The sequence below is a fragment of the Cataglyphis hispanica genome, chromosome 17, assembly GCF_021464435.1.
Source record: "Cataglyphis hispanica isolate Lineage 1 chromosome 17, ULB_Chis1_1.0, whole genome shotgun sequence".
NCBI lineage: Eukaryota > Metazoa > Arthropoda > Insecta > Hymenoptera > Formicidae > Cataglyphis > Cataglyphis hispanica.
The window spans coordinates 4,677,121-4,703,973 of record NC_065970.1 but is presented as its reverse complement, the minus strand read 5'-3'; the positions used below and the strand labels follow the sequence as shown (position 1 = coordinate 4,703,973).

Below are 26,853 nucleotides of genomic sequence, written 5' to 3'. Positions count from 1 at the left end.
GGAGTGTATTATTTAATTTGTGCAAAATTTATTTAAATGTGGAAAATATTTTTTGGCTATTTATGCTAGATAGTGTATCTTCACATTATTGCTGGACAGAATACATAAAGGTAAAATAGGACATCGATGCTTTTATTAACTGCAACGATAAATAATGTTTTTAATTATGCATTATGGATTATGTTAAAAATATGCAGTTTATGATAACCGGTATTTTTACCGTGGCGAAACACTCTATGGATATAACAAACAATCCAGCGATGTTTAGGTGGAAAGTTTTGCTGCCATTTTGTAAAATAAAGAGTATCATTTTCTGTACACCTAATGGTGCCAAATACCATCGAACATTATATCTATAATATAATGTAAATATAATATAGTATATGTATTATATACATACATACATACATATATATATATATATATATATATATATATATATATATTTATGTACTATATACTAATATATACATAATTGATACATGGACATATATAAAATTGTTTCTTACGCTGTAAAATACACATGATTACTGTAATTTGTAATCTCTTGACCGGCATAATTATATAGAAACATATCTAAATAAATGGTAAATACATATAATAGGTGGAATAAAAATACTTCCTTATTTCCAAGTGATGCATTACGAAAAACCTAAAATTAAGATTATGATTAACATATTTTTTGTGTGTTCAACAATTATTCATTGTAGTCATAACTATGCTATTAAAAATTATAAATATGAATTGCAAAAATTGTTATATTGTGATATGTATCTAATTTCTAAAAAAAATTTTCTGATTTTATAATTAGCACAATTTGATAAATTATCAATTTTTTTTATATATTATTTACCGATCATACTTGTTTGATTTATGAATTCTTTAAATTCGATTATTATTACATGTCATATTTATTCTGTTTAGAAATACGTTTTAACAACAAAAACGCTTACTGCAAAAGTATTCAGACTCAAAGAAATCACAAAAAACATTATTAATAACAGAAATGAGCCTTCAAAACTAGATATAAGCATGTCGGTGAACCTTTAAAAAAAAACAAGATATTATTACAGGAATTATATAATTATTATCACACGCATACTGACTTTATAGTCTTGCGATGGATTTCGACGGCATAAAATATTTTTTTATAAATCATTGTCTGATTCTTCAGATTAATATTTTTGAGCATTTTCGTCGACATTGCTTCTTCAATACGATAACTGTAATTAAGTTGTTTGCTATAAATAAAAAGTTCTCCCAAAATTACATTAATAAATTTAAACACAACCAAACAATAAAAAATTTTGTTTGCAGCCATACATTTCATTTGTTTTGTCCTAAATTCATTATTCACCTTGCAATTTTAAACATTCCACATATATGTATAACGCATCCTAAAAGCGTTGTTCCCGTCGCTGTCAACGTAGTTATTCCAATGCAAAACACTGCGTTTTTATGCAACAAAATTAAATAGAAATATTTTTCTTGATCGATAAAGTACTCATTCGTGATTTGTATTGCCTGATTCTCTATTCGAGACTTGTTTATGTGCAGAAGAGTACCAAACACATGAGGCCAAATTGGCAGTAAAATAAGAAAGAATATAGTGCATATACCGAGCACTGCAAATATTTAAATAAAATCATTTTAAAATTGCTCTTTTATATTTTATGATATACTATATTATTTATACATAATTTTCTCTTTGCCAGATTTCACAGTATTTTAATAACTTTTCTGTTCTGACATTTTTTCAAAATGTTAAATATATGTATATTGTAAAAAATAAGACTTATATAATATTTGAGCTAACATCAAAATATGGTTAATCAAACTAATCTAAATATTTAACTTCTCTCGTGATTAGAACCTGCTCAATTTTATAATGTATAATAGTTGGCGAGAAATATTTTCTTACATGTAAATATAGCAGTAAATCGTCTTGTGTAATATCCATATTTTTTAATGATAGCAAGTTCATTTTTGTCTCTTAATTCATTACAGATATACTGTAATTGTTCCAACAAATTTCTCACCTACCATCACAAAAGTTTAAACTTTGTTTTTGGAAAAATTGGGAAAAATTTTCATTTATAAAAATTTATATATTAGAAATTATTATTAAAATTACTTATTTGTACAAATCGATAAACAATTGACTTACATGATGAGTGTTAATCCAGAACATGTTGTATATAATTACATAGAAATTAAAGACTAATGCGGTAGAAAAAGTTTCGATGATAAAGTCAACAGTGCATATTGTGGTTATAAACGCTGTAAGCTTCAATTAATCAATTAATTGTATGTATTGCATTAGGAAAAAAATATAAAATTTACATTTTACTAAGAGATTAAAACAATAATTTGTTTTATGGTATATAATAAATATTAATAACGTATTAAAATTTTAATATTTATCTATCGCAATTGCAATCAATAATTAAATATAATTAAAAATTTTGATTAAAGTAAGCGTTTGCTAATTTAATGAATTAATAAATTGTGTATAGTGCATATTCCACATTAATACATTTGAAGATATGGACGTACCTGGAATATAACAAAGCTTATCAAAATACTAAAAAATAAGATTGTCTGAAATTGAACTAATTTTGATTTTTGATATGGCCATAAGCCAATTGCGAGTAGGAGAGTTCGATTGAGATTAAAATGTTGCGTCTCAATGCAGATCATTACTGTCCGAGCATAGATACTGAACTGCGGAGAAATTGATAAAGATTTGTCTCTAGCCTCTCTTTTTCCTTTTTTAAATTAAGTATGTATTTTTGAACATTTTTCCACTTTTCAGAGTAAATTCTATCATAAATTATTTAATTCAAAGTAAATATGAAATTCCACAAAATATTGTGGAAATAAAACTTCAGTAATTTAACTAATTTGTGGAAAGAGGCAATTGAAGCGATCGATTTCACGTAAGGGAAATTTAATAAATGTATACTGCACGCATACAGATACTCATTGACAGATAGCGATCGAAGTCGGCGCAAGCGCAATAGTCTTCTTTTCCACTTCCATGGTTCACATGCTTCATTGTTGTGTTTACACTCGTAGTGAACACTTGACTTTAGAGAGGAACGTTTCGTCGATCTGAGTTCTCGCGTGTGTCAGCAATTGGCTATGACAGGAACTATTTTCTCGAAAGAATTATATAAGGTATCGTTGACTCTATTTTTTTAAATATGTAAATGCTAATTCCGTATACATTTGAGACCTCAATTGTATATTAATAAATATTATTTGCTGTGTGTGTGCGTATATGTTGCATGCTTTCTCGAGACATATATGACGTATTATATATGTATATACTTAACATAATATACTTAATATAATAATTAAATAAATATATATTATCGGAAATGAAATGATTGTGAATTCTTGAATTTATTATTTTTAATATAAAGGACGTATATAAAATATATTATATATATTATATATGTACACATACAATTGTGTGAATAATGTATTTATATCTTGCACTGTGAAGTATACATGATTGTTGTGATTTGTAATTTCTTGCCCGACATAGTTAACTACAAACATATATATATAAAAATATGACAAATGCAAACAAGAAGTGCAAAAAAAAAAGGTTCCTTATCTTCGAGCGATATATTTTGAAAAATCTGAAACTCATCATTATAGTTAACATTTATATATTCATATATAATTACTTAGTTTACATTGAATATAATAATGATAAAAAAAAGAAAATTAGCAAATAATAGTGAAGAAATAATTCACATGCTAAGATTTTTTACATTTATATTTTTATAATTATTATTATTTGATATTTATATTATCAATTATTTGTATTGGAATTCTGTCATCTTCGAACTTTTTTAATTTTGCTTATTACAAAATTATATATATAATATATATATATATATATATGTCTGTTGCTCAGCACATTAAGTTTTAAGAACTCGAGAATAAACTTACTCCATAAACATTCAAGCGTAAAGCAGTCCAGCTATTACTAATAAAAAGAAAGAGCCTTTAAAAGTAGACGATAAATATTAAGATATATGAGTGTAGTGCATATTCTATAATATTACGATTATAAATATGGAAAATATGGAAACATACCTGAAATATAACAAAGCTTATCAGATGAAACAAGATTATCTGAAGTCGAACTAATTTTGATTTTTGATATGGCCATAAACCGATTGCCAGCAGAAGAGTCCGATTGAGATTAAAATGTAAAGTCTGAATGCAAATCATTATTGTTCGAGCATAGAAACCTGTGGAACTTTGAAGAAGAAAAGAAAGATCGCCTCTATTTTTTCTTTTTTTTTTTTAAATTAAGTATACATTCTTGAAAATTTTTCTCTCTGTTAAAGTAAACTCTATCATAAATTATTTAATTCAAAATAAGTACCAAATTCTACAAAATATTATGGAAATAAAACTTCAGGAATTTAACTATTTTGTCGTGAAGAGGCAATTGTAATAATCGATTTTACATGAAAAAAAAATTTAATAAATGTGTATTTTACGCATATAGATGCTCATGAATTAGATAGCTTTGCGATCGAAGTCGGCGCAAACCTTTTTTTTCAGTGGCATGGTCGCATGCTTCATTCTTGTGTTTACGCTCGTAGCGAACACTTGACTTTAGAGAAGAGAACATCGATCCAAACTTCATATATGTTCACAGTTCGGGAGAAACTATCTTTTCGAAAACATTATATAACATATCGTTGATTGTATTTATTTTAATATACAAATATTAATTTTGTGTACATTTGAAGTACAACTATATATTGTTAAATATTATTCATTATATTTGTGTGTGTGTGTGTGTGTGTGTGTGTGTGTGTGTGTGTGTGTGTGTATGTGTTGCATGCTTTCTCGAAACATATATGACATATGATATACGTTTATACTTAACATACTAAATATAATAATTAAATAGATGTCTATTTTTGCAAATAAAACGATTGTAAACTTTTTATTTTATTATCTCTTAAACAGTGCAACAATCAAAAAACAAAATAAATATTATTGTGATGATGTATTAATTCGTTTTCCAACATTTGTCAATATTATATAATTTATTTTTTCAAACGTAAAATATAATCATAGCCAATTTGTATCTAGCCAATTTTTAGAAGAATATATATATATATATATATATATATATATATATATATATATATATTCTTCTAAAAATTGGCTAGATACAAATTGACTATGATTATATTTTACATTTGCAAAAGTAAATTATATATATATATATATATATATATATATATATATATATATATATATATATATATATAGGTATTTTTCACATTAAAACTGCATAGAATATATAACGGTGAAGTAGGACATTGATGCTTTTGTTAGCTGCAAGAAAATTAGTCTTTTATTACATTATTAATGTAGGATTTTCTATCTCTCTCTAAATCTGTAATTTATAATTTTTACCGTGGCAAAACATTCTAAGGATGCCACAATCAATCCACCGATATTGAGGTTGCAAGTTTTGCTGCCCTGTAGCAGTATAAAAAGTGTCAGCTTCTGTGCATATAACGGTGCATTATACCACTGATTATTGTACCTATGAAATAAACCTCACTTCAACAAATTGCGAATAATTAATAAAGAAGAAAATATGTTGAGTATACGTATATGTTATACATGGTGTCCAGAAACTTTTGGCACACCCAAAGTGTGAAGGTAGATTGGGCGAAATTGTGAGTCGAAAAGTCCTGTACCATTTTTTTGTATAACGCTTAATAAAAGAGTAATTATTGAGTAAAGTCTGACCAATCATCGCCGATCTTTAGTCAGACACGTGTCAGTGATAATAACTTCTTTCTGAATTATTATAGAGGAAAATGGTACAGGACTTTTCGACTTAGTGTCGCCCAATCTAACCTTCACACTTCGGGTGTGTCGAAAGTTTCGGGACACCCTGTATATACATAACACACAATTGTGTATATATATGTATATATGCATATAACAATACATCTACATCTTACGCTGTGGAATATACGTGATTGTCGTGATTTATAACTTGTTGTCCGCCATAGTTTGCTATGAACATATATAAAAGGACAGTAAATGTCAATAGCAAGTATAATAAAAATGCTTCTTTATCTCCATTCAATATATTTTGGAAAATCTAGAACAGATTATTGTAGGTATCATTTTTTATATGTACAATTACTTAATTTACATTAAATATAATAATGATAGAAAAAAAAATAAACAAATAATATTGAAGAAATAACTCACATGCTAAGATTTTTTAAATTTATGAGTTTATAAATAGTATTATTTGATATTTATATTAAAAATTATTTTTATTGCTTTTAGATTGGATTACTGTTATCTACAAATCTCGTTTTAATTTTGCTTATTATACAAAACGGTATATACGTATGTCCGTTGTTCAACACATTAAGTTTTAAAAACTTGAGAACAAACTTACTTCATAAATATTCAGACTTAAAGAAATCACACCAGCTATTATTAATAAAATGAAAGTATTTTTAAAAGTAGACGATGCAAATTCACAAAACCTTGAAGAAAAATAGAATGTGATTACAATAAGATCATTATAAAATTGTTATCACATGTATACCAACTTTATAGCCTTGCGATGGATTTTGACAGCATCAATTATTTCTTTATAAAACATACTCTGATTTTCCAAATTAATATTTTCGAGTATTTTAGTGGTCATTGCTTGCTCCACGCGATAACTATGAATAATTTCTTTTTTCATAAATATACATATAGAATATGTATACACAAATAGATAATATCCTTTTGTATTTTTGGTACTTACTTTAGATAAGAAATTGCCATTTATGATATTTTCATGATGCAGAGAAATTAATTAATAATCTTTTGTTATAATAAATATTTTTAAAAATTTATTTTTCTTAATATAATATTCACATTATATATATATATATATATATATATATATATATATATGTTATTTTTCTTAACATAATATACTAAATTTATTTTCATTAAAGATAGGGCAAATTTGAACTTTAATATTTTCTTTTTTTATACATATGGAGTAGTCAGTAATCCATAAAATAAAATTTTTTTTTAATTTTCTTTAAATCGAACAGCGTGTGATATTATATACATATTTTTTTTGTGACAAAAATTCTCTAAAAATTTGTGAAATTTTATTTTAAGTCGATTGCACGCTTTCTATTTTGAAATGAAATTAAAATTCTATTTGCATAGAGTAAAAATAAAATCTTTTTTCTAGAACTTTTGGAAGTAGTGACTAATGGAAACTGGCATTGAAAAATTTTTAAGTGTTATTCTCCAATTTTTTTTCTGAAAAATATTGTGATCCTTGTATAAAACTTACAGCTACTTGATTCCATACAGAAATACCGTAATTTTGTTTAAAGTAGAAAACAAAATGCGAAGGGATATTATTTATTTGTGAGTACACTAAATAAATATTATTGATGACATTAAAATTAATGAAATTGGCGCTAACAAGATTTACCATATTTTTTTACCTTGTAATTTTGAACATTCCACATGCACATATAACAAATCCTACAATCATTGTTCCTGTCCCTGTCAGTGTAGTCGCTCCAATACAAATAGCTGCGTTTTGATGCAATGAGATTAAGTAAAAATATTTTTCTTGATCAACAAAATACTCAGTCACGAATTGCACTGTTTGTCGTGACTCGTTTATATGCAAGTCAGTGTTAAGAATCTGTGACCGTAAAATGATTGGCAACAAAATGGCAACAAATACACCACTCATAACAATTGCTAAAAACATTTAAAATAAATGATTACATAAATTAATATTTGTTTATATTCCAAAATATATTTATGCATGTTTGAAATATCGATATCTTTTTAATAACTTTATTTATCGCTGTTGTTATCACTTTTTTTCTATAATATTTTTGTAAAATTTTATTAATAAGATAATATAATTAATATAATATAATGTAATATTTAATATAATAATATGAAAAAGAAAGCAATCAAGAACCAGCGCGGTAATTTGTGCGCATATGTTTTATTATTACAATCAAAATATATTGACGTTTTGTCTAAGTGATAAATATAATCGCAAAAAGCGTATGTTTCGGTTCTTTTTTGGATTATCTTCAGTGCAATTATAAAGTATATAAAATATAAAGTATATGGAATATATTATATCAAAAATGTAACAATAATAATATGTAGAATAAGAATGACTCCTATACTTCAATGTAAAAAAAGCAAGAAAAATAGCTTTAATTTGCACACAGACATAGAATGTTTCACAGTATCGACAAACAATCAAAATTTTGAAAGCCACACCGTCTTATTTATAAATACCCTCCTGTATTCATATTTATTTTATGTATAACGTCTTACATATAATTGTGAAATATTTTGCTATATTTCCATATTTTTCCATAATAGCAGTTTCGTTTTCATCTTTCAAGTAGTTACAAGTATCTTGAAGTTGCTCCAATAAATATTTTATCTACAATATAACCATAATAAAAATAAAAAATAATGACCGTTATGAAAATATTTAACATTGTTTTTAATTTAAAAATTTGAATTATTGCGTCTAAAAAATTTATTTATAGAAAAGATTTACTCGAAGGAGACTTACATTATGCGCGTTCAACCAAAAACAATTGTATTTAATCACACAAACACTAAAAAATATTGCGGTAGAAAAAACCTTGATAATGAACTCAGGTGTGCACTCAGTAGTTATAAACGCTGTGAACTACAATCAAATATCAGTGTGTTGAAGATATTGCATATAAAAAGACACGATTTTTTTATTTTATTTAGCAAATAATACTTTCTTTAAAAAAAATATGTATTTATATATATATATATATATATATATATATATATATATATAAATTGTATATAATAAATTAATGAAATATTTATTATTATCATGATACAATTGCAATGATATTAAATTGTATTATCAATATTAAAAATTGATTACATTTAAAACTTGCGTAAAATAGTGATTATTATGGTCATATGTTTAGTGTGTATTTTATTATAATATTGTTAAAAATATGAACGTACCTGGAATATAATAAAACTTGTCAAAATGATAAAAAACAAGATTATTTGAAAACAAACAAGTTTTGTTCGCTGATAGGGCCATAAGCCAACTAAGAGTAGAAGAATTCTATTGAAATTAAAATATTGAGTCACGATGCAAATCATTACTGCGCGAGCATAGATTCGATGCTAGATTGCGATTGAAAAAATGATAAAAATTCGCTTCCATCTCCTTTTTTTTTCCTCCTCAAATTAAATATTCTTAAACTCTTACCGCTTCTTTAGAATAAATTTGGTTATAAATTATCTAATTTATAATAAATATTAAATTACAGAAGATATTGTGAAAACGCAGCTTATGTAATTTAACAATTTTGTGAGAAAAAGTGATTCAATTTTACATAAAAAGAAATTTAATAAATGAGTATTTCATCCAGTGAATGTGTGAATATCTTATCGATCGAAGTCGACGCAAGCGCAATCGTCATTTTTTCCTTTGGTATGGTTCATACTTTTCATTCTTGTGGTTGCGCTCGTAGTGAACACTTGACTTTGGAAACGATGTCATGTCTCACATGTGTTGGCAATTAATTACAAAAGAAACTATCTTCTCGAAGATATTATATAAGGTATCGTTGATTGTATTTGTTTAAATATCCAAATTCTAATTCCGTGTTATATTTTAGGCCAATTGTATAATATTAAATGTCATTGTGTGTGTGTATGTGTGTGTGCGTGCGTGCGTGCGTGCGTGCGTGCGTGCGTGCGTGCGTGCGTGCGTGCGTGCGTGCGTGCGTGTGTGTGTGTGTGTGGTGTGTGTGTGTGTGTGTGTGTGTTTTGCATGTTTTTTCGAGACATATATGATGTATTATACACTATTCAAAAAAAAAAAAATGAGGAATACTTTTTATGCCCTAAAAACTATTTTTAAACTCCCGAAACTCGACGAAAAATCATCGTAGACACAAAATTAAAAAAGTATTTTGAAGCTTGAAATTTCAACTTTAACATGCTATCTTCCTTGTTTTAAAAAAGAATACATTGTTTTGTTCCTTAAAATTAGATATTTTTGATATTTTGCAAAACGATAATTTTGATTTTTTTTTAATTCAATTCAAGTTCCATAAACTACAACATTTTGCCTACAAAATGCTTTTTTTTTAATTTTTCTACAATTTTTTTTACCAAGAATTTGAAATGATATCGATATTCGGCGAAAAATTATAAATAAGAAATTAAAAAAGCATTTTGAAGCTTGAAGTTTCAACTTTAACATGCTATCAGTAATTTAAAAAAATTTTTTCATTTTCCTTGTTCTATATTTATACTTTAAAAAAGAACTCATTGTTTTGTTCCTTAAAATTAGATATTTTTGATATTTTGCAACACGATAATTTTGATTTTTTTTTAATTCAATTCAAGTTCAATAAACTACAACATTTTACCTACAAAATGTTTTTTTTTAATTTTTCTACAATTTTTTTTTTTTTTGACTGAGTTACACGATTTTGAAACTAAACTGTATTTTTCAGAAATAATGTCGATACGCAGCGAAAAATCATTTCTTAGAAATGATATCAATATTTGGCGAAAAATTAAAGACAAAAAATTAAAAAAGCATTTTAAAGCTTGAAATTTCAACTTTAACGTATTGTCAATAATTTTAAACATTTTTCCTATTTAAAAAAAAATACAATTTTAGTTCAAACTCGTGTAACTCAATCAAAAAATTTTAAAAAAGGCATTTTGCAAGTAAAATGTTGCAGTTTATAAAATAGTTTATGTGGAACTTGAATTGATTTTTTAGAGAGAAATTTTTTTATCGAGCTGCAGAACTTCAAATTACGTAATTTTAAGGAAACGAAACAATGTGTTTTTTTTTAAAGCAAAAAAAATTTTTTAATTTTTAAAACTCTTTGGTTAAAGTTAAAACTTTAAGCTTCAAAACATTTTTTTAATTTTGTATTTGCTATGATTTTTCATCGAGTTTCAGCGCTTTGAAAATAGCCAAATTTTTAGGATACGAAAAGTGTTCCCTATTTCTTAAATAGTGTATATGTATATATTTAACATAACGTACTTGATCTAATAATTAAATAGATGTGTATATATTTTCTCAGAAGCGAAATAATTGTGAATATTTGACTTTATTATTTCATAATTAGTGCAACTCGCTAAACAAAATTAATATTATTATGTTGATGTATTAATTCGATTTACGATATTTGTCGTTATTTTATATTTTACTTTTCCAAACATGAAACATAAATCATAACCAATTTGGATTTACTTTAATGGACTTTGCTGATGATCTTATCATATATTGTAATTTATTTTGTTTTATTTGGCGGTCTCGAAAAGTTTTTGAGATTTAACAAAAAGGTTTACCAAATTATATGATTTTACATCTGCAACTTTCTACGAGAAGAAAAGTCCATCTCATACCGCCCTGTGCTTTGGACACAAAACGATGTTTATAATTATAAACGTGTTGTGCTTGGGTTTGCAAATTTTTGCATAAAAATAATTTAAAAAATACATACAAAATGTTATGATTTTTAGGTGCGGGTTTGGGAGAGGTTTTGTTACTCCTCCATAGAATACATAAAGGTGAAATAGGACATTGATGCTTTTGTTAGCTGTAAAAAATAAGCTTTCTATTACATTATTAATGACTAGACATTCTCTCTCTTTCTTTTTCTAAATCTAAGTACTATAATTTATAATTTTTACCGTGGCGAAACACTCTAAGGATGCTGCAAATAAGCCTCCGCCGATATTGAGAGTGTAAGTTTGTCTACCTCTTAATAATATAAAAAGTATCAGCTTCTGTATGTGTAATGGTGCATCATACCACTGACTATTGTACCTGTAAAATAATCGTTACATGATAAATAGTGAATAGATTTCTATAATTTTATGGTTTTAGTATAAAGTTTATAATTTTTATGTGTTAAATTCAAAGTCGCAAGGCAAAGTAGTCTACCACAGAATTCCAAGAAAAATGTGATTAAAACTTTGCAAAATTGCATTTTTTACCATATTTAAAAATTTGTAGCTATGCAAGAAACTTCAGGCAGAGCAAATAAAAGCATCATAAATCTTGTACTTCAATGTGCCAGAAGCATATCGGATTCGTCTGCTACAAATTTTCAAAAATGATAAAAAATGCGTTTCAATCCCAATTTTCTCAAAAACTTGACATATAATAAGCGATTTTGCCTTGCGAATTTGGATTCAGAGTACAAAAAAAACTATATCTATTCATTTTTTTCAATCCTCAAAATTATGCAGATCTGTGTAATTAATAATGAAGGCCACACGTAAAGTATATTATATATATTATATGTACATACACAATCGTGTGAACAATATATCTTACGCTGTAAAGTATACATGATTATTGTGATTTATAATTTCTTGTCCGACACAATTAATTATAAACATATATACGAGGATGATAAATGCAAATAACAAGTGTAATAAAATTGCTTCATTATCTCCAAGCGATGCATTTCGAAAAATCTAAAATATTATTATTGTAGTTATTATTTTTCACGTGTACAATTACTTAGGAAAAATTATGCATATTAAAAGTGATCTCACCGACTTCAATGTTGTCAAAAACACGACCCTGAGTAAACTTTCAAAAGGTTTTAGTCGTCACTCGTTGTTTATTAAAAAATTATTAACAAAATTTCTTTAACGAATGAAACGTGATAATAACAATCACATATAATATTGCTTTCATACATTATTTATATTTTTATGCACTTTGTTTATATTCTTCATAAATAAATCTCTTACAAATATGTATTAAAACCTAAGTAAATTTCCTGGCTCGATTATGATAATTTGGTCGGCTATTTGAAAAACCGCTTTTGAAATCAATTTTGATGACAAAAACGGGAAAATAGTTAGAAAATCGTTGTTTATTAAAAAATTAACAAAAAAAATTTCCACAAATTATATATAATTTTTAGATATCATTTATTTATTTGTATGCAGTAAATCGAACGCATGGGAGAGAGAAGGACTTTGCAATTCCCCCTGCATCTCCAAGCCAAAAAAACTAACTTAACCTAACCCATGTCCAAGAGATGAATCATTATCTAAAATAAAAATAACTAACAATTTTTAATTTTTAATTAAAATTAAATTTGGATTAGCTTAGAAATTTTTAGAGTGGGAGTGCAAGAGAAGGGCGGAGCTTTTTCTCCGCCCACGCTTTTATTTTGTAATACCCGCACATGTCATATTGTGTGTATGTATATACTTCTTAATATTAATGTCAGAAAATTACGTAATTCGTTAAATTTCTTTTATTAACAATATTTTAATAAATAACGAGCAATGATTAAAACGTTGAGTATTGTACTCAAGACCTTGACAATATGTATTAAGATCATTGCAATCGATGAGATCATCCCTAATTTCCTTACTTAGTTTACATTAAATATAATAATAATAAAAATAGAAAATAAGCAAAAAATACAATTCATAGATATTAATAATTTTTTTTTAATTTATAATTTTACAATTAACATTATTTGATATTTGTATAATAATTATTTTTATTGATATCTCTGATTATATTGTCATTTAAATTTTTTTAATTTTGCTTATTACGAAATAGTATATATGTAATAAATGTAAAACTCTTGAAGTTGGGCCTATACGCCGATAACCTAGATCTTGACATATATCAAAGAGATTCTTCTGAGTAATTCTCCGCAAAAAGGGCATTATTAAGGGCATTAATTTAGAAGATCTAGCAAATTAAAGTTCTATGTGTGAAACACCCTACTTACAGTGCGGAAAGAGGTATATAATTAAATCAGAAATAGGTTTAGGTTAGGTTATATCTTCCGGAGGTAAAGCCCCTCCTTCCCCGAAGGAGGAAGAGCGGAACCAAGTGCGCCCCACTTCCGAAAGATATAACCCAAACTAAATTTTAGTTTTAATAAGAAATAGGTTTGGATTAGGTTATATTTTTTAAGTTGAGGCCTCCCCCCACCTCACGAAGTGAGATGGGCGGAACTCACAGCATCCACGCATGTACTTTGCAAGACGAAGTGAAGTTCACTCTTTAATGCTTTATAACTTTTGAATGGATCGTGATCGCTACTTCTTTCAAGGTCAGAGTCACTTAGGATGATGAGGCTTTGACAACATATTTCAAAGTCAAATTCATACACGAGGTTACCCTCTTTCTGTATAATTACCGTTATATTTTCTAAACTAATGCCGTCACTTAATTCTTACGAAAAATTACTCAGAAAATCTTCTTTAACAACATATATCAAGGTCAAGATCATCAGCCCAACTTCGAGAGTTTTACCGTAATAAATGTCTGCAGTTCAACACATTAAGTTTTAAAAATTTGAGAGAAGAAAACTTACTCCATAAAAATTCAGGCTCAAAGAAATCACATCAATTATTAGTAATGGAAAAAAGGAGCCTTCAAAAGTAGACGTTAAAAATTCACAAAACCTTTAAGAAAAATCGAATGCGATTACAATGAAATTATTAGAATTGTTATCGCATGTATACTAACTTTATAGCCTTGCAATGGATTTCGACAGCATCAATTATTTTTTTATGAATCATAATCTGATTTATCAGATTAATATTTTGGAGTACTTTAGTGGTCATAGCATTTTCCATGCGATAACTATAAATAATTTTTTTTCTGTATAAATATATAAGATGTATACACAAAAAAATAAAATAAAAAATAAAAAAGAAATTCTTCTGTATTTTTGACTTTTATTTTAAATAAAAAATTGCGATTTTTGATATTTTTATGAAGATTTTTGATATTTTTTATGAAGATATAGAAACTAATTAGTAATTATTTTTTTTTTTAAATAGTTAATTTTACAAATTTATTTTTCTTTAAAAAGAAGCTTTAAAAAGAAAGAATTTAAATTTTAACACTTTTTTTATGTATACAGATAATGAAAAAATAATAAATCGATTTTTGTAAAATTTTTTTCGAGCAGCATTTGATATCATACACATATTTTTATATACATAATATTCTGTAGTGATAATGCTGCAAAAATTTTCTAGAAACTGATTAAATTTTATTTTAAGTCTATTGCACGCTCTTTATTTAAAAACGATATTAAAATTGTATTGGTCTAGAGTAAAAACAAAATCTTTTTTAGAACTTTTGAAATGAGTGATGACTTTTATAGAAAGTGCCACTTAAAAATTTTTACTGTTCTCTTCTTCTTTCTTGAAGAAAATTGTGATTCTTTACAAAAAAGTTGATAGTCTTTTGTTAATATAAAAATAAAAAATGCCGTTTCTTTTACGATAAGAAAATATACGAAAAAATATTATTTATTTTATGAGAACGCTATATAATTTTTACAAAATTGATTATATTGATACTTAAAAAGAAAAAGAGAAAAGCAGATAAAGAAAAGATTATTTGCAATTATATTTACATAACTATTCTTAATGTTATTTTTTTTTACCTTGCAATTTTAAACATTCCACATGCGTATGTGACATATGCTAAAAGCGTCGTTCCCGTTCCGGTCAACGTAGTCATCCCAATACAAATAACTGCGTTTTTATGCAGTAAAATTAAATAAAAATATTTTTCTTGATCGACAAAATACTCAGTCACGATTTGCACTGTTTGTCGTGACTCGTTTATATGAAAATCAGTATGAAAAATGTGTGACCATATTGACAATAAAATGGCAATAAATGCACCACAGCCAGCAATTGCTAAAAACATTTAAAATAAATGGTTACATAAATTAATATTTAATGTTCCAAAATATATTTATGCATGTTTGAAATATCGATATCTTTTTAATTCTATTTCTTGCTTGTTATCACTTTTTGCTATAATATTTTTGCAAAATATAGATTGTGAAATTTTATACTTTCCTATACTTTTTATAATAATATAATAATAACTCTATTAATTAACGGGTATCTAAAAATAAATGGCATAAAAATGTTTTTTTAACTTTTATAATTTTTTATTTGAGTAAAAATGTGATTAAAATCTGTAGGTCAACAATCGCAAAATAATTAATCGAATTAATTGAAATGTTTATATCGAGATTGCAATCTGTTTATTTTATATGTAATTATTAAGATATAATATCTTACCTATGGTTGTAAAATATTTTGCGATATTTCCATATTTTCCAATAATAGCAATTTCATTTTTGTCTTTTAATTGGTCACAAATATCTTGAAGTTGTTCCAGTAAATATTTTACCTATAAAAATAATTACGATAATAATATTTAACATTGTTTTCAATTCAAAAATTCGAATTATTACATCTAAAAAATTGATAAATCAGATTTGCTTGAACGAATACAGTGAGAAGAATCGACTTACACTATGAGCATTTACCCAAAAAGAGTTGTATATAATCACGTAACGACTAAAAAACATTGCGGTAGAAAAAACTTTGATGATAAACTCAAGTGTGCATTCTGTAGTTATAAGCGCTGTGAACTGCAATGAATCAGTTTATTAAAAAAATTACATGTAGAAACGCGGTTTTTTATTTCGCTTAACAAATAATATTTTCATAATACGTATATATGTATAAGAAATTAATAAATCATTTATCAAAATATTTAATAAAATATAAAATATTTATTCTCGTATTATCAATACCAATATCTGACTATATTTAAAATGTGCGTGAATGCGCTCGTTACGACGGATCATATGTTTAATGCATAAAATAATAAACGCACCTGGAATATAATAAAGCTTGTCAAAATGCTGACGAATAAAATCACCTGAAACCGAGTGAGTTTCGTTCGCTGATAGGGCCATAAGCCAACTGCGAATAGAAGAATTCTATTGAGATTAAAAAATTGAGTCTCCACGCAAATCATTATTCTGCGAGCAACGAAATGCGTATGATTGTGAAAGTATCGACAAGGTTTTTGCATATTCCACTTTTCTCTTCCTTCAAATATTCTTCAATTTTTTTCCTTAACTTTTTATAATAAATTGTGCAATTCAGTAAAAACTAGAGGTAGTACAAATCATCGAAAACAAAACTTTGGTAATTTAGCAACTTTACGAAGGAAGGGACGATCGATATCACATGGAAAGAAATTTGTCAAGTATTTGTTTCACATATATAGAGAAACATGCATAAGGTAGCTTCGATCGAAATTTGCGCAAGCGTAGAGATGCTTCTTTCCAGTGACGCGGTCCCTGGTGCCTCAGTCTTGCGCGTGCACTCGTGGGGAACGTGTCATTTTGAAGAGAAACGTTTGCCGATACGTCATCTATGTGTATTGATGTGTTAAAAAATAATTCATAAAATTATTATATTATTAAAATAATTAATAAAATTATAACCAGCGGAGTATGAGGTAGGATAATTTTAAATTTTAAACTATTACTCTTACTTAATAAACACTTTTATTTTCCGCTCATATTTATCATAAAAGCAAGTGACAACATTTTATGAACAAATTATTGATTACCTATCATTATTGCGTGTTGTCAAATTTGATCAAAGGAAAATCCTCACAAAATTGTAAAAAAATAAATATATTATTTTATTTCAAAAATTAAACTGTTTTATAAATAATATTTAAAAAAGAAATAATTCAAATTTTTGTTTAAGTTGTTATATATATATACAATCTTCTTAAACAAAAAAAAAACATTTTTTTATATAACTATTATTTAAAAAAGTAACTGAGTGTATATACACTCTATTTTTTTTTTTGTAACATTTAATAAAAAAAGTTTTATCTTTTCTGATTTTGTACAAATAATCTTATTCTACACATACACGGATTTCATATACATATACACAATGATATTGGTGGATGTTTATATATTTCCCATATAATACTTCTGGACAAAAAGTCTGATATCTTAACGGAATGACTATTGCTTTTGTTAGTTTAGAATGACGCAATTTTAACGTCTCGATTTTATTCCATATGACATATGTGCTTTATTAATTTGTTGTATTAATATTATAACGATTATTAATGTGTACATGTTTTCTAGAATTTTTTCTAAACATTATTACTTTATATGCTTGTCTATTTCCTTAACAATTACATATCTAATACAATATTATTCATTGATTAACTAATCCACTATAATTACTATCACTTGTGTCCAACTAGCTATTTCCACTATTGTTATTTGACTAAACTATTAATTAATTAATGCATCTTGCATCAAGTCCGTATAGAGTAAAGAACGGTGAAGTATGATAGTATAGCATTCAACAACTGTAACATGAATAATATTTTCTCGTTTTATTTGTTATTCCTTTTATTTGTTAAACATATTTTACGTTTTTAAAATATACAGTGTTTCATTTAGGTGTATACATTGTTACATTTTTTTTAGTTGTGTTTTATATAATATAGATATACAATATGTATAATATAGTTTAATATAATATAAATAATATAAATTTAAATATAAATATATAATATGTATATATATATATATAAATAAATATTTAAAATAAAAGTTATTTTGTTTAAAAAGGTTTAAATAGAAATAAATTGTTTTTAATAGTAATTTATAAATAAAAATAAATATAATAAATATTTTTTATTAGAGATATTTTGTTTTCCCGCTCATATCTATTATAAGAGCAACACAAATGATAATATTTTATGAACAATTATTTATTATCTCACGTTATCGAATCTGCCATAAAAAATCTTACAAATGTGTAGTAAAATAGATATATTGGAATAGATAAGTACATTATTTCATTTGAAAAAATAAAACTGTCATATAAATAATATTTAAAAAGAAATAATTAAAATTGTTTGTTTAATAATAACTTCCATTACATATACAGAGTGTTCGGCAATGGGTGGGAGAAAGTTTAAGGAATAATCTATGTGATATAAATAAAATAAAAAATCAAGCATAACAAAATTGCAACAGCAGCTTGCTTTTTTAGTTACAAATGTTTGAAAATTCGCGAGCTATTTCAGTTTTTTAATCAATTTTATGATATGTGAAAGAGTGTGCTGTAGTAATTTTTTGACGTACAAGATCGGCGAATTGCTGCACACACCTTTCATGCAAATTTTTACACATTTACTAAACCACATTAACTAAAAAACGAAGTAAATAATTAGCGAAGTGAATACCTTCACTGCAATTTTGTTATTCTTATTTTATCACGTAGAATTATTCTTTAAATTTTGTCCCACCTGTTGCCGAACACCCTATATACCTTAGACTTTCTCATACAAAATAACTTTTTTGCTCAGAATGTTTTTTATATAAAATCTGTTTAAAAAAAAATATCTAATATACTATATACACTTAAATTAAACACACACTGTATATTATGATACACAAATCTCTTACCGAAAGTGAACCTTCCAATGATCCCATAAACAATCCCGCAATATTTAGACTGAAAAGCTTGGTATTTCTTTGCAATAAAAACAGTACCATTTTTTGTATGTTTAAAGAAGCTTTGTACCATTGAATATTGTATCTACATGATAAAAAATTAATAATTAGAGAAGAATAAAAAATTGATCAGTTATTTTTGTTACACGCACATATATATTTATTAGATTTGTCTTTTTTTTTTAATTATAAAAATTATGATTCTTTTTTATTTTTATAATCTGCAAAACGAGTACCAGTAAGTGATTGTATGGTATGGATATTTTCCTTACGCAGTAATAAATACATCATTATTGTGATCTATAATTTCTTGTCCAATATAATCGCCTATAAATATGTGCGACATATAAGAACTCACGCTTATTAAAGGTAACAAAAACTCTTCAATACCATACCCAAGTAATAGAGCCTGAAAAATCTAAAATACAAGTGCAATAAAAATTTAGTAAAAGCTGAACGTTAATTTAAAAAAAATTTTTGTATTAGACAGAATTGTCGGCGAGAATTAGGATTGCGTAACATTCGAAACATGACGATGTTTGTAAAAACATTGTATTGATATTGAAAATTTTTGAAAATTTAAATCTTGAATGAAACTTGATAATAAAAATCATGTCTTGTATTATCTGGTCACAATTTTATTAACAATTTTATTTAATTTATTTTAATTATTTATTTTAATTAATAAACGGGAATGTTCCCTTTAGTCTACAAAAAAAAAAAATTATAGAATTATAATAGAATACAGTAACACATCATCAAACAATAGAGAATTAATAAATTTATTGAACAATATTGAATAATTATTTAAAATAATATTTAACATAATCTTTATGATGTATAATATAATTTAAGATAATTATTTATATCATTTATTTATTTCTGACTATATATATATATATATATATATATATATATATATATATAATAATATTAATTATGAATAATAATAATAATATTCAAAATTATTTTATTATTGTTTTTGAAAAAGTGTGTAAATATGTATATATTATGTGTAGTGTAATTAACTGAAAAATCACTAGTATTACAAAGTTAAAGTTTATTTAATAATAAAAACGTTTTATTAACAGATTTAAAAATAATTAATACAGTAATAAAATAATAATATATATATATATATATATATATATATATATATATATATATATATTATATTATTAATTTTATTTACTGTATTAATTATTTTTAAATTTGTTAATAAAAACGTTTTTATTTATTAAATAAAATTTTTTAATTTTGTGTAATATAGTGATTTTTTTTCAGTTAATTTACACACATACACACAATATACATACTTTACATACTTTTTCAAAAACCAATAATTTTCAACAATCCTAGCCTTGCTATTGTCTTAATAATTAATTAAAAATCTTATTTTGTAAATTTTTGAAACAAGACAACATCAAGACTTGTCTTGATATCTCCATGTAAAGTTTATAAGTGCACTTGAAAAAAAAAGGGATAAGACTTACTCGAAATAAATTGAAACTTGCGCTAATCATTATGACTATTATCATAAAAAAGAACATTAGTTTAAATTTGGATACCGATGAGTCTGAAAAGCTTCAAGAGAAAGAAAGAGAGAGCATTACACGTACTTCTTACACGTATTATTATTTTTTAAATACTCACTTCATAGCTTCGCGATGCATATCCACGGCATGAATCAATTCCTTATAAATCAAATTCTTATTTCGTGGATTGTCCTTTTGTGAAGTGCTAATTGCCAAAGCTTGCTCGAGACGATAACTGCAAGCGATTTGCCGTAATTATACAGAATAAGTCAAAACTATTTTAGTTAAAAATTATTTTCTAAGATATTTTCATAAATTAATTTTATATAAAATCGTTTAGATAAAAATTAAATAATATTAAAAGGCTTACATTTTAGTCGTCTTAGTTTTAGGTGGAGGCAGACGTTTTTGTGTAAGATCAATATTTATGAAAATATTTTAGAAGGCAATTTCTAGTGACTTGCCCTGTATACAAATTTTCCATACAATATTTTATTAACGTGTTTTAGAGGGAAAATAAAGTTCTAATAAAAAATTATGAAACTGCAATAGTTTTTGATTTATAAACAATCAAAGTTTGTCAATACTGTCGTGTAGAAGTCACGCACTTAAATCCATAACTACACTTACACGCGTTCCGATCAGTCATCTGTTATTTTTTTTTTAAGTCATCAGGTAATATTGATTTTAGCACAGCTGATTGTACTTTGTGGTTTTCCATGTGTACATCTATTAAGCGTACATCATACGTTATGGAGATAAGTTAATATTAACGAATTATAAATTTTATGATTTGTATTCCTTAATAATAAATAATAAAAATAAAAATAAATAATCATAATATTAATATTAATTATGAATAATAATAATAATATTCATAATTATTTTTATATATTAATATTTATTATAATAAATGTTCGGATTAATTTACAGCTCACAGATTGTTTTCATTTTTACATATATTGTAAAGATACATTCCTAAACAACACACATTTTAAATTTTGTGGCCTCTTCTGGTTCCAGAATTATGCGATTTTGAAGTTTCACAATTTTAAAGCTTCTTCTGTTATAAAATAAAAAAAATATAAAATTTGTTTACGTTGTATTGAAATAAAGGATTGCATACGAATATATATAGGAAACAACAAAATAAACTCAGCTGTGTAGTAAAAATCAATATCACTTGGCTTGAAAAAATCGATATAATATGACAGGTATGTGCAATTACGATTTTTAAGCGCGCGATCTCAAAATTTTTGTATATTAGAACTTTTTAATTGCGACTTTAGAATAAAACAAAATATTATATGGGGATTATAAGACAGCCTGTATATAATTCTTCTAAGTCTCTAAATTTTTACATTTTTAAATCCATTGTTTTCATATTTTATCTTCTTACCTGGCAATTCTAAACATTCCGCAGACATATTGTAGATAGGCTATAAATAAGGTTCCCGTCGCTAGTAATATGATTATTCCTATGCCTAGGGCCGCGTATCCGTGCAATAAAATCCAATAGAAGTATCTTTTTTGATCGATAAAATACTCGGTTGCAAACATTCCGCTCAGCGGAGGACGTGATAGAGACTTGTTTGTAGATAATAATATGTCCGGAATGTGCGGCCAGAATGGATACAAAATTATAACGGGTGCAAAGATTGTAACGATCACTAAAGAACGTTTTAAAGACAGTAATACACACACTCACACGGTGAGAAAAATTTACTAATCGCTTTTAAACAAAACATAAACTCTTAATATTTAATGAAAGCAATTGTCTTACGCATTAATCCAATCGTGTAACGTTTTGCATAGCTGCCATACTTTTTCATAATATTGATTTCATTCATGTCCGTTAAATCGTTATAGATGTTTAGCAATCGCTCCAACAAACACTTTATCTGTCATTTTTGTATAATATTTGATAAAGTTCAGGAAAAAGATGTATTCATACTATGTATAAAAATTTACTTCTGGGAAATGTTTATCTGCGTATATACAGGATGGCCCCGAACGTTAACGTCAGACTTTAAGATCTTATAGGAGATTTAATTCTAAAATAAAAATTTCCTATAAACACGGGTGGAAAAATATTTTCTTAAGATGTTATCGCTCAAAAACCTCTGAAATCGTGATTATTTTACAAATTTTTCCAAATATCATGGAAAATGTGCGTCTTTAAATAAAAAGTATCGAAACAAAAGTTGTAGAAAATTAAATTATCTTTTAAATGAGATTAAAATAATTGTAGTACTTTCCATAGGTTTTGAGATAACCAGTTTCAAATGTACAAAAAAATATTTTTTTTTTTGCTGTCGACATAGCTTTCTAAAGATACTCTCGATTTAAAAAATATTCTACTATGCTATTTTAATTTAAAAAGAAGAATTACTTTATTTTTATGAGAGAAAAAAATTTTTGTTTTCTACTTTTATTGATTTTTCTCCAAGAAATTTATTAAGTTTCATGTTCTTTTTATTTTATTTCTCAAAACTACTGCAATCATTTTGATCTCATTTAAAAGATAATTTAATTCTCTACAACTTTTGTTTCAGTACTTTTTATTTAAAAACGCATACTTTCCCTGATATTTCTAAAAACATATAAAATAATCGTGATTTCAGAGGTTTTTGGGTGCTAACTTTTTAAGGAAGCATTTCTCGACCCATGTTTATAAGAAATTTTTTGTTCAAAATTAAATTTCCTATAAGATCTCAAAGTCTGGCTGGAATGTTCGAGACCATCCAGTGTATGCATATAAGAACACGATATGCAATATATGGTTTACTTACAACTTTAATGTTAATACGAAACGAAATGTATTGAATAACAAGATAAACAAAAAATAATGCAGAAGAGATAACATTAATGAAAAGATCCAGAGTACATTTTGAAGTAAGAAATGTTGTCAACTGCAAATAATGGTTTAATTATGTGTATTAAAATTATAATTTTTTTTTTATTAAAAAATACATGCCAGCATCGACGTTATACGTATAATATGAATAAACACAATATTATGTTTATAATATAATTACAATTAAACGTAAGATGAAAAATTGCAACAAATAAAATTAGTGGTGACCTAGTTTATTTCTCATACATAATAACACAATTAAAAATGTAGACGTACCTGAAATATAATGCAGGTTGTCAAAAGAGCAAAAAACAGAACAATCTGAAATTGAACGAGTTTGGATTGCTAATAAGGCCATAGGCCAACCGAAAGTAGCAGAGTGCGATTTAGGCTGATGTGCAGACAGTCAATGCTGATCATTTCTCCGCGAACATCGAAATGCGTTTGACAATGCAAAAATAAAAATTATTTCGCTTATCCCCCTCTTTTAATCGGCCAACTGAATTATAACTATAGCTTCATTTTATATTAAACTATAATGCAAATAACTTAATTTAATGTAAATGCAACGCGATATGTAATGTCACCGTGAGATCGAAACACTTGACAATTTTCACCTTCCCTCGCGAAAGAGTATATAATTAAGCGATCGATTTCGACGCCGGCGAGAATATAATATATGCTTATTTTCCGGAAAATAACTTCATAAATAAATTTCTCTCCATAAAAAACCGCACATGCGCATTTGACATTTTGTATCTTATGTATTTTAAGGCGCTTCATTCTAGTGCGTGCACTCGTCAGTTACGCACGCGATCGATTTTATATAAAGAAATATAACCTGCCATTCTATTTAAATCATCGATGTATTAATTAATAATTTATTGGTAAATATATAATTTTTTTGAAGAAACCATCGTTTTATGTACATTTCTGCAAATCATTTCTACAAATCATTTCGCATTTATATCTATTAATTAACTAATGTAAACTTTAACAAACTTTTGCCTATAAACTAATGGAGAAAAAAAAAGATAGAGAAATATTAACTCTCTTTCTAAACAGATTATCACTTATATTGAAACTTCAGTTTTCAATTTAAAAAAATATATACTTTAATCGATATTATTACAAAATATTTTCTTTTACGCTTTATGTAATTGGGCAATGTATATGAAATTAAGCGATAGAATAAATAAAATAAAATTATTAATTGCTTGTTGGTCAACAAAAAATACTAATTTTCAAACATTATCTCACATTTTATATAATTTTTCTAAAATTACATCACGTTTTTTTACACATATATACTATATTTCATGATTTTCACCTTTTTTTGTTAAATATTATAATTGTTTATAATAATTTAAATATTATAATATACTTTTACAATAAAATGCAATAATAATATTTTTAATTAATATAAAAATTTTGTTTATTTTATGAAAATGATAATAATGCTATGTTCAAATCTGGTGAAAAATATATATATGTATACATATATATATAAATATATATAAATATATATATATATATGTTATGTATATATATATATATATATATATATATATATATATATATATGTTGTGTATATATATATATATATATATATATATATATATATATATGTTGTGTATTTATATATATATATATGTATATATGTATATATATATATATATATATATATATATATATATATATATGTATACACATACATATTTGTTTTTTTTAATGCATATTAATTTTATTAAAAATCTCAAATTTTGTTTTATTTAAATATCAGCATTGTAAATATTAGCGAAACAAATGCGCTCGTATATGAAGTTAAAATTTTTTTTAAATTCTACCAAATACATAATCATTGTGATCCATAATATCTTATTGGATAGAAATAAGTATACATACAGAATAATAATAATAGATAGATAGTACACGATATTCGATAGTACACATTATTCATCAATGACGTGATCTGAAAATTATAAGATTACACATTACTTAGTCATCATCAGCTTCTTACGCATTATATTATTCTATTTAAATTATAAAATGTCAATAAAAGAAATTATGTTTGGTAATATGTCATTATTTATTATATGGCTTACATAATTGCGAGATTTTGCAATAAATTAATTCTCTAAAGAGTGTGCGCATATGTTGTATAAAAGTACACTTTATACTTATAACAAAACAGTAGCATGCAGATGCAATTAATTTTGCGAATTTTTAACCCATATATTGTTAGAGAAAGCCATTTTATTCCTTTTTTTTATTTATGCGAATTTGTTGTTGATTAATTTTAATTAAACAAAGTAGCGAGATGTTTATGTAGGAATTTGTAAATAAAATTTACCTGAAGAAGGTTACAACTAAGGAGAATAACTATGTCAGCCTCATTCAAGGAAAAGGACGATCTCAAAAAATTAATTATTAAAGAATCAAACTTTTAAATACAAGGAAGCATACGTTATTATGTGCATTTTAGATACTTGTTATTAACATAAATAAAATACAAACTTTATAGCTTTACAATGAATATTTACAACTCGATTTATTTTTTGCTCATTTTTGAAATCACCTTTTTATGAAATTTCAGATATCTGCTCGATACGGTAAAATAATATTGTTGCAGTAAGTATATGGTTTGTTTAAACATATTATTTAACTTGTTGTGTGTACTTCTCTGTTTACTTATCAGGCGATACTAAACATTGCGAAAACATATTGAAGATACGTTAAGTACTGCATAATTCCATTTATTTTGCCTTGCGGATTAGGGTTCAGCGTACAAGGAACTATAGGAAATTACTGATTTTTTCTAGACAATCATGCAGATCTGTATAATCTACCTTTATTATACGTTATTGAATTTATCATAAAATCATAAAAATGTAAAACAAATATTTTTATAAGGAAACAGATATATTTTTCCACTTGTAAAAATAAAACTCTCCTATAAATAATATCCCAAAAAATA

The 26,853-nt window shown here is 25.5% G+C and overlaps 3 protein-coding genes and 1 pseudogene across 3 annotated transcripts; all 4 read right to left on the bottom strand.

Moving 5' to 3' along the window:
• Positions 1-21: 21 nt before the first annotated feature.
• LOC126855986 (odorant receptor 4-like) lies at positions 22-2,700 on the bottom strand. The gene is made up of 9 exons (XM_050604133.1): positions 2,557-2,700; positions 2,168-2,287; positions 1,922-2,039; positions 1,358-1,625; positions 1,107-1,223; positions 954-1,044; positions 510-652; positions 221-353; positions 22-139 (listed from the first exon to the last, which is right to left on the bottom strand). Exons 1-9 carry the CDS (start codon positions 2,698-2,700, stop codon positions 86-88), a joined length of 1,188 nt encoding a protein of 395 aa, XP_050460090.1. The 3' UTR covers positions 22-85.
• A 2,625-nt stretch (positions 2,701-5,325) lies between these two features.
• Positions 5,326-9,249, bottom strand: LOC126856059 (uncharacterized). The gene is made up of 9 exons (XM_050604237.1): positions 9,091-9,249; positions 8,651-8,770; positions 8,404-8,515; positions 7,539-7,803; positions 6,630-6,746; positions 6,473-6,563; positions 6,021-6,163; positions 5,461-5,593; positions 5,326-5,379 (listed from the first exon to the last, which is right to left on the bottom strand). The coding sequence occupies exons 1-9, from the start codon at positions 9,232-9,234 to the stop codon at positions 5,326-5,328; spliced, it is 1,179 nt and encodes a 392-aa protein (XP_050460194.1). The 5' UTR covers positions 9,235-9,249.
• A 2,398-nt stretch (positions 9,250-11,647) lies between these two features.
• LOC126855993 (uncharacterized) lies at positions 11,648-16,957 on the bottom strand. The gene is made up of 9 exons (XM_050604145.1): positions 16,814-16,957; positions 16,446-16,565; positions 16,210-16,321; positions 15,558-15,816; positions 14,627-14,743; positions 14,472-14,562; positions 12,452-12,594; positions 11,803-11,938; positions 11,648-11,708 (listed from the first exon to the last, which is right to left on the bottom strand). The coding sequence occupies exons 1-9, from the start codon at positions 16,955-16,957 to the stop codon at positions 11,655-11,657; spliced, it is 1,176 nt and encodes a 391-aa protein (XP_050460102.1). The 3' UTR covers positions 11,648-11,654.
• Positions 16,958-18,089: 1,132 nt separating this feature from the next.
• LOC126855985 (uncharacterized) lies at positions 18,090-24,296 on the bottom strand (annotated as a pseudogene).
• Positions 24,297-26,853: the final 2,557 nt, after the last annotated feature.